Source organism: Pistacia vera, unplaced genomic scaffold, assembly GCF_008641045.1.
Source record: "Pistacia vera cultivar Batoury unplaced genomic scaffold, PisVer_v2 Contig297, whole genome shotgun sequence".
Taxonomy (NCBI): Eukaryota; Viridiplantae; Streptophyta; class Magnoliopsida; order Sapindales; family Anacardiaceae; genus Pistacia; species Pistacia vera.
Window position 1 is genome coordinate 259,626 of NW_022196109.1, and position 10,061 is coordinate 269,686.

A 10,061-nucleotide genomic window follows, 5' to 3' on the forward strand; every position below is an offset into this window, starting at 1 on the left:
TATTACAACAATGAACAACCCTTCCGAAGCGACGTCGCATTCAGTCGGAGGAAGTGAGAACATCCGTCCATTAAAATAGAGTCAAAACAACACGATTAAGATAACACGAAACCCAATCTTTCACTGTCTCTCTTATAATTCTCAGATCTCTTTCTCTCTCTCGTGTATCTTTTAATCGAACTCCCAAAATCCGTTAATTTTCACAGGTACTTCAATTAAAATGATTTTAATTTTATATACGGTCCGATCGTTCGTTGAAATCAATAGTTTCGGTTAGGGTAGAATTTCAGAATTAGGATTTTGGATGATCTAATAATTTGATTCTAACAGGGAAGATCGAGGGTTTTGAATAATCACGGAGAATCAACCATGTTTAATCGGCTTTTTGGGAAACCTAAACAGGAAACCAATGCTCTCACAACGCTTGACAAGTTAAATGAGGTATTTTTTTCACATTGTTGCTCTTCTTTTTTATCTATTTATTTATTTTTAATTTTTTTGTACTGGGTTTACGAATTTATTATGATTTTTGCTGGGCAATTAATTAATTAATTAGAGGCTGTTTGTTGATCGGTGGAGTGCAATTGTTTACAATCGAAACTTTTATGTTCTCTTTAACTTTGACTGTTTCTTGTTGCATTATTATTTGAAGGAAATATTTTGAATAAGAAAAAAAAAACAATTTGAATTAAGAATGATGTTTCTAATTATACAATACTATACTTTTGTTATTCACTCCGCAACATTGAGGAACCATAACCAAGACCAATTTTTATGGTAGTAGAAACTAGAAAATACAGTGGTGTTTAATTTTGATTTTCTAAATGCAATTGAATCTGTTAGAATTCAAGCCCAAGGGAGAGCCCAACCCAAAAGACCGGCCTGATAGGTGAGAGAGCCCCTAGGCTTAAGTACCACACTCAGTGGGTGTGAGATCCCGATGTGGGATCCTAACATTGCACCCCCCTTCAAGAGTCGACGTCCATGACAACTTTCACTTTATCGATACTGACCTGATGGTAGCTCTTTCCCCCTTTGGGCAGCTTTACTCACCTATCAGTTATTCAATGCAGCACCTCCTCCCAAGGAGAGCACACTACCCCTTAATCTAGCCTATAGGTAGCCCTTTTCGCAGCCCAACTCTCAACGAAAAGCACCAATGTTAGAACTCAAGTCTAAGGAAGAGTCCAATCCAAAAGACCGGCCTGATAGGTGGGAGAGCCCCTAAGATTGAGTACCACACTTGGTGGGTCTGAGATCCCGATGTGGGATCCTAACAGAATCATAGTATGGTTCTCTTGCACATTTCTAGTATTAGTGGTGTTTAAGGATTTTATCCAAATTTTAGCACTAGGATATTTCTCTTGCACTTGAATCTATTGTGACTTGACTTGTTTACACATTTTCAGTGAGATTTATGATGCTGGTTCTGTCTGGTATGTTGGTTTCTATGTTGCTATCATTGTGCATAGTGTAAACTGTATCTTCTTTGCATTGTGTAGACGCTTGAAATGCTTGAGAAAAAGGAGAAAGTACTCCTGAAAAAGGCTTCTGTAGAGGTTGAAAGGGCCAAGGAATACTCCAGAGCAAAGAACAAAAGAGGTATGGCTGAGAAGCGCAAGGAGATCTCTATTTTTTTTTTGTATTTTTGTATTGTATTATTGTCAGAAATTATCATGTAGTTTCAGTGAGAAAAATTTCATTTATCTTTTTTGTTTGCTTGGGTAGTTTGTAAATAAAATCTCCAGAGCATGTATGATTACTGGCTTACTATTTACCTGTGTTGCATGCATGCAGCTGCAATACAATGTTTGAAGAGGAAGAGGCTATATGAACAACAAATAGAACAGCTTGGGAATTTCCAATTGCGCATTCATGATCAGGTGATGATGGAACTTTGTAATCAATGTTTAGTTTTTGCTGCATGCTTATACTAATTATGTATAAGGTCAACAGATGATTATGTTAGAGGGTGCAAAAGCCACAACTGAGACTGTAGATGCATTGAGGACAGGAGCATCTGCAATGAAGGCAATGCAGAAAGCAACGTAAGTATCTGCTTAGATTCATCTGTTTATTTGTTATTACCAGAGTTTTTAATTCCATCATACATTAAATTGGTTTTAGCATCTTCATTGTGCATGTTAGTGGAACCGGTTACCAGGGTATATGGCATATTTTCTTTGTCTCAGGTTTTTACCCCTTTTCCTTTTAATTCTTTTCCATTATATAAAGGGACAAGTTTGTGTTGCCTGGTAAGTTTTGCAATTTGATACATGGTCTGTTCTACAATTTGCCTTTTACTGGAGAAGTTGAAAATATTTATAAGTCAGTTGGAACCTACACTAATGTGTATACCTTGTTTCTTTGTTTCATGAAAGACATGGAGAATCATATAAATATATCACCACAGAATTTAGATGATAATAATAATAACAATGGCTGATGTGTGTTATAATGTTGGGTTGTTTTCAGGAATATAGATGATGTGGACAAAACCATGGATGAGATCAATGAGCAGACTGAGAACATGAAACAGATCCAGGAAGCTTTGTCAACTCCTATTGGTGCAGCTGCCGATTTTGATGAGGTCATTATTCTCTTGATGTGTATTGAAATTCTTCTTAGAGAACATTTTGTTTTATTCGCATTTATTCTACGTTCTTTGAAAGAAACTCTGAACATTGTTGGTATTTTTGGCAACACAGGATGAGTTGGAAGCAGAACTTGAAGAACTGGAAGGTGCAGAGTTGGAAGAACGGCTTCTTCAGCCTGCAACCACAGCTCCAGCTGCTCCAGTGCAAGTTCCTGCTGGCAGGCAACAAGCTCGCCCTGTTCCACAGAAGCGCACGGCTGAGGAAGATGAACTTGCTGCCTTACAAGCTGAGATGGCACTTTAAGCAGGTTCTGAACCCTCCTCCTATTTCTTTATTCAATTTTCCGTTTTAATTGGTGCTTGCGAAAGCTAGTAGCAGTCGTAACACTTTATTAGCATCTAGCATTGACTTATCGCCTGAACTAGTGCAGGTGTTGTTACCCAGGTATGAAGAGAATGTTTTAAAAACTGGCCATATTCTATACGAAGATTTATGCTCTATTCCGATAGGGTTTGTGTGTGCATTCAATGAATAGACTGTATATAAGATTGCATAAACCGAAATGAAGTCCCATTCAAATTATGTAATATGTATCATGCTTTTTAAACCATTAAATTGAATTTATTGTCTGGCGATGTATTTTTCCTTTTCTTTGGGTTTTTAAGCAAGAAAGTTTGTAGCTTTGAGAGACTTTGGCAAAATTTATATCTCATGAAATACTGCCAAGTTAGTTATGGCAATTTTATCTGGAAGTCATATACGAAAAGGAAAGCATTGCAAATATTCGATTGGGTTATCATTATTCATGGTTGTACTTTGGAAGTCTGGACGGTGTGAGTTACTATCTGGTAATTAAATCGATAGGGTAAATGCAGTGGAAAACAAAATTTTTGTTTTCTATCGATTACTCTGATTAACCTAAGATCAGGGTCTGAGATGTATATATTTTACATGCCTAAATTTAAAAGAACAAATTTAATATTAATCCAGACAAGGATAAAAGATCTTACGCATGTTTGGAGGTTTTTTTAAATATCTTTGAATCTATTTCGTAACTAATCGAGAATAGGATCGAACGAAAGGTGATTTATATGAAGACAATTCGAAGAACCAAAGAAGGATTTGTTAGATTTTTTTGACTTTAAGAATCAAAGCAAAATAAAAGAAAAATCTTCTTTTTGACTTCAAGAATCAAACCAAAATCAAAGAAAAATCTTTGATTGAAAAATGGAAGGCAAACGTGAGAGGAGTAGAGAAAATGAGCTGCCTCCTTTTTTCGTTTTCTTTGGTTGAATGAATGAATTAATTCATTCTCTAGTGTATGTGTCAAAATCCTATTCTAATGAGGAATAGACATAACTCTAACCTTGTATCCAAACACCCCCTTTGTGGTATTTTTATTTTAAATTAATTATTATTATAATTAAAGTTAATTAATATATTTATGAAATATATTAACAATAATAATTCATTTAAATATATGCGTATATATATTTAAATATAATTTCACTTATTTAATTTTAACATTAAATTAAATATAGACAACAATATTAGCAAATTTAATTGCACCGTGAGATCACAAAAATATTACTTCATCTTAAAAGAAGAAAATGCCTCTTGCACAAACTAATTATTAAATTATCTTCTATGTGTGTGACCCGTGGGCTCGTCATCATATCGGCAGTGAGTGGTATCGCGATTAACACCAATTAATTGTTTCACTACACACATACCAAGATTGGCACCTAGTAAGAGATCATGACCATTCGATAGATTCAGATTTAGCGAAACAACTACCTGTCAACGATATGGTTACCGTGCAATCAAATCATTTCATCATCTGTTATCTCATCGAGACTGAGGTACAGAAATAGTGCCAACCTCAGTTACTCTGGATGTGTTTGTATTCAGTTATTAGACGAATGACCAGAATAATAAATTGGATTGGGCAATGACTCAATCCCATTGTGGCCACAGATTTAGTGTCATTGTCATTTACTGAATTGCATAATGAGATAACTTCTCTTATATTCGGGAGCGATGAATCCTCTATCGATCCACCATAGTTTGATACACTCCTCGATGCAGCCAATCACTATCGTATTAATAGCTTTGAATAGAACTACATTGGGCTAGTGTCAAACTACACTAATCAGTGCACAAGGCGCTTCGATGATCTCAAGTCTAAGGATCACATGCACCACCATTCGTTAGAGGATTTATTCTATAGACACTAGGGTTACCATCTATATGGAATCCTTTGGTGGGTCAGTCCAGTGAACCTGCCTACAACAAGCACCCATGTGTTGCACCAAGTTGTCGGCAAACAACCTTGGCAAGTGAGATCAGTCACTGCCTTTCGACAGGGTTGTTCAACACTATGATAGTCTTATTGTATTATCTGTGTACTTAGTCAAAATAATACTAGGGCTACATACATTTATAGAATGGCCACCATATGTGCTCATAGGGTTCTCACTATCAAGATTTGAAACACTTGATACCCTCGTCACGGTTCTACCATCCTAATGACATATATCAATACATATAAATATGATTTATACAATATAGAATAAAATGTCTTTTATTGATCAATGAACATTATTACAAATAGTCAATTTTACAATAATTGATTGGTTCTAGGGCATCTACTCTAACAATCTCCCACTTGCACTATAGCCAATCATTCATATATTTAATATCAAATGACCTCAAGTGTTGTTCATGTTTTTGTTGTGACAGAGGCTTTGTTAGTGGATCAGCGAGATTGTCATCAGTATGCACTGTACTGATCTGCACATCTTTCCTCTCAGCCATTTCTATAATGAGATAGAATCGTCTGAGTATGTGTCTGGACTTCTGATGAGATCGTGGTTCCTTTGCTTGAGCTATTTGCTCCATTGTTGTCACAATAGACATCTATTGGATCAACAATCGTGGAGACCACACCAAGTTCGGTGATGAACTTCTTAATCCAGACTGCCTCCCTGACCGCGTCGAATAATGCAATATACTCAGCCTCTATTGTAGAATCCGCTACAGTGCTTTGCTTGGAGCTCTTCCGGCTCATTGCATCCCCATTGAGACAAAATACAAACCCGAATTGCGAACGATAATCATCTTTGTCTGTTTGGAAACTAGCATCATTGTATCTTCTTACAATGAGCTCATCTTCCCTTCCATAAACCAAGAACACATCCGTAGTCCTCTTCAAGTACTTAAGAATGTTCTTGACAACCATCTAGTGACGCTCACCTGGATCTAATTGATATCTGCTACAAGTGCTTAATGCACATGAGACATCAATCTGAGTACACAACATGACATACATGATTGATCCAATTGCTGATGCATATGAGATCCTCTTCATCCTATCTCTCTCATCTTCCGTTTTAGGACACATATCCTTAGAGAGATAGACACCATGTGACATAGGAAGAAATCCCCTCTTGGATTCTTCCATATTAAGTCTCTTCAGTACTTTGTCAATGTATGTACTCTTACTTAGGTCAAGTAACCTATGCGATCTATCATGATAAATCTTTATTCCAAGGATGAAGGCTGCTTCTCCTAAGTCTTTTATGGAGAAGTACTTGGATAACTAAGTCTTTACCGACTGCAAATTCGGTATATCATTCCTTATCAGAAGTATGTCATCAACATACACTTTATCGAATTCTTGAAAAATTACTGAATGGAGTTTGATTGCTAGTTGTTTGCAATTAACACTTCAATCTACTGTCTTATCACCCTCTGCGACTTTAGCTACCATACAAAACTACTAGGCACTTTCTTTCTGGTTGAACATCTCAATGTTAGAATACTTATAGGTTTTCTATTGTTCTTTAATTGTTTGATTTCTCATGCCATACAGGTTAATTCTAGTAAAGTATCAGCTACGGTATGTTTACATCTTGTCACATTTTTTTCTTCCTGCTTGTTGACAACTTATCAATTTCAATAGTATGCTGGTCTTGAAACACCATTTTATTATATTCTATTGAAACATGAGAAAATTTTAAAGGTTGATTATATCTTATCAGACGCTGAACAGATTCTCATGTATAGCGTTAGTAGGCATGGCGACGGAATATCTATTATATGGATATGTTAAGAGTGGCCTTGCTGATATAAACAAGGTTCATACAGTTCCTCTCCTCAATTTTCTACTCAAAGCCTATCCATGAAAATTTATTTCATCGAAAAAGAGACAGAACTATGCAAGTATCAACATTACTAATTGAACTAGTGTGATTATGAAACAGTTGGATTCATTACTTAAAGGCTTAGGCTTCACACAGAAGAAAGCAGATTCTCAAGTCAGATGGGTTATACTAAACACAGTCTTACTTTTGCACCACCACGAAGTAGCTTGGGCCAAACTTGCTGAAGCCATGTCCATGGGAAAATCTGTAGCATCCTGCATTGACATTATAGAAGATACCATAGATGAATTTGACATTTAGTTCCAAATGGTTCAAAGTTGCTGTCCAGCAACATAAAATACTAGCCATCTTGTTCTAATTAATCTCCAAATTGCCTCCACTTGTGAATTACAACTTGTCAGATTTAGCATATGAGATTTTACCATAGCCATGTATAGAGAATGTGAAAATTTATGTTATAGATTTACAGTAATGGATTTACTTGATTAGTCTCTTCTTCAAAAGTAGTAGTTCTTGAATCAGTAATGTTCAGCTGCTCACTTGTGTTGAGTTTGAGTGAAGTTCAGATTTGTCGCAGTAATTTTTCAAGAATGCCATTACGCTCCCACTCACTTTCTTGTAAACGCAAGGCTCATATTCGTTCTTGATGAAACTGAATTCTTTTACGGCTTCATTGAAATGAATATTCTAGCTCCTTGAAGCTTGCTTGAGTCCGTAAATGAACCTCTGCAACTTGCATACCTTATTAGCTTACCTATCAAGAATGAAACAATCGGGTTGTGTTATATACACATCCTCTTTGAGGTTTCCATTCAAAAAAGCCATTTTGACATCTATTTGCCAAATTTCATAGTCATGATATGCGGTAATCGCAAGCATAATCTAGTTGGATTTTATCATGGCAACCGATGAAAAGGTTTCTTCATAGTCAATACCATGAATTTGTCTAAAACCTTTGGCAACCAGTCGTCTCTTACATGTATGCACCTTGCCATCCGTGTTAGTCTTTTTCTTAAAGACCCATTTACACCCTATGGGTTTTAACCCTTCAGGTGGATTCACTAGAGACCACACTTGGTTCTGGTACATGGAGTCCATCTTAGATTTCATGGCTTCAAGCCATTTAACGGAATCTGGATCTGATATAACGTCTTCGTAGGTTCTGGTTCATTGTCTTGGTAGACCAGTACGTCACCATGTTGAGTCATGATATAACCGTATCTCTTAGGCTCATGACGTACTCTCCCAGATCTACATAGCTCTTGTGCTACCTAAGGTGGTTCACTTTGATCCACAAATTGTGAAGTAACCTCCTCACGATGTTCAACCATCTCTTATGGCACATTACCCCGTCCTTCATCTAATGTATCTTGTGGTACTAGAACTTTATCGAGTTATATTTTTCTCCCATTAGTACTTCTTAGAAAAAAATCATTTTCTAAGAAAACACCAGTACGAGCGACAAAAATTTTGCGCTCTTCTAGATGGTAGAAATAGTATCATTTGGTCTCCTTAGGATACCCTACAAATATACATTTACAGGATTTCGGGCTTAGCTTGTTCGAAGACAATTTCTTGACATAAGCTTCACAATCCCAAATCCTTAGATAAGACAAGTTGGCTTTCGCCCACTCCATAGTTCATATGGAGTCTTATCTACAGACTTTGATGACACATGGTTCAATACGTGAGTCACAGTCTTTGGAGCATAAGCCCAGAATGATGCAGGTAGATCACTAAAACTCATCATGGATCTAACCATGTCAAGTAAGGTCATATTCCTCCTCTTAGACACTCCATTGTGTTGGGGTGTATACGGATGAGTGAATTGTGATACTATCCCACATTCCTTCGGGTATTCAGAAAACCCTGAGCTTAAGTATTTACCTCCTCGATCAGACCTAAGAGCTTTAATACTTTTGTCCAACATATTTTGTACTTCATTCATGAATTCTTTGAATTTATCAAAGGCTTCAGATTTATGTCTTATAAGATAGACATAGTCATATCTACTGAAAGTATCAATAAATGTGATGAAGTACAAATATCCACCCCTGGCTTCAACTGTTAATGGACCACATACATCATTATGGATGATGCCTAATAGTTCAGTAGCCTTGCACTTTATCATGTGAAAAGAGACTTGGTTATCTTGCCTAAAAGGCATGACTCACATACCTCGAATGATTGGAAGTCAAAAGAGTCAAAAACTACATCCCTTTTAAGTTTTGCAATGCGAGTCTGATCAATATGACCCAATCTGCAATGCCAGAGGTATGTCTAGTTTCGATCACTATGTTTAGCTCTCTTGGTTTCAACATTGAGAATATCCTTATTGTTTAAATCAAGAACATATAACTCGTTATATAACCTTGTAATTCCAAATAGATACCATTTAAACTAAAGGACAACAATCCATTAGAAATCTCAAAATGATACTCTATATTATCCAAAGCAGATACTTAAATAATATTTCTGGAAATAGAAGGCACGTAATAACAATTATGTAGTTTTAATAACAAGCCCGTAGGCAAAGATAAACAGTAAGTTCCTACAGCCAATGCAGCCACATGTGCTCCATTTCCAACTCGTAGGTCCACTTCTCCCTTGGTGAGTGCTTTACTCTACCTTAGTCCCTACAAATCCGTATAAATGTGAGTACCACTTCCTTTATCAATGACCCAAGATGTTGAGGAAGAGAAGTTAATCTCAATCATGAACATACCTGAAGTTGAAACCTCTGACTTTTTCTTGCTGGCGAGGAAAGCCTTGCAGTGCTTCCTCTAGTGGCCAGGCTTACCACAATAGAAGCAAATTACTTTCCCGCCCTTCCCAACACTACTCTTAGGCTTAAGAGCATCCTGTCGTTTGGGCTTATGCTTGGGTTTGGCCTTGGCTTTTCCCTTGCCTTTACCATTTCCTTTACTGGCAGCAACCAGTAAAACAGGTTTGGACCTTTCCATGTCCTGCTCTGTAGTCCTCAGCATGTTCAGAAGCTTTGACAGGGATTTCATCATTGTGTTCACGTTGAAGTTCATTACGAACAGTGCAAAAGAATCAAGTAAGGATTGCAAAATTAAATCCATTTGTAATTCTACATCCAACGCAAAACCCAAAGTCTCAAGCCTCTTCATGTGCTCGATCATTTTGAGCACATGAGGGTCAACTTCGGCTCCCTTAGTCATGCGACTCCTAAACAGTGCACTCGAAACCTTGTACCACTCATGTCGAGCATTTCTTTTGAAAAGCTCCTTGAGATGCAGAATAATGGCAGCAACATCCATATTCTCATGCTACT

General features: G+C 36.8%; 1 protein-coding gene across 2 annotated transcripts; it reads left to right on the top strand.

The window, feature by feature from the left end:
• LOC116135244 (vacuolar protein sorting-associated protein 32 homolog 2) lies at nt 1-3,366 on the top strand. Of its 2 annotated transcripts, none has more exons than XM_031420940.1 (8): nt 1-206; nt 331-441; nt 1,503-1,602; nt 1,798-1,883; nt 1,957-2,048; nt 2,476-2,590; nt 2,709-2,904; nt 3,023-3,366. In XM_031420940.1, the coding sequence occupies exons 2-7, from the start codon at nt 370-372 to the stop codon at nt 2,898-2,900; spliced, it is 657 nt and encodes a 218-aa protein (XP_031276800.1). In that variant the 5' UTR covers nt 1-206; nt 331-369; the 3' UTR covers nt 2,901-2,904; nt 3,023-3,366. The 2 variants fall into 2 exon arrangements, with proteins under 2 accessions (XP_031276800.1, XP_031276799.1); XM_031420939.1 differs by having other exon boundaries at nt 2-206; nt 3,028-3,364.
• The last annotated feature ends 6,695 nt before the right edge of the window (nt 3,367-10,061 follow it).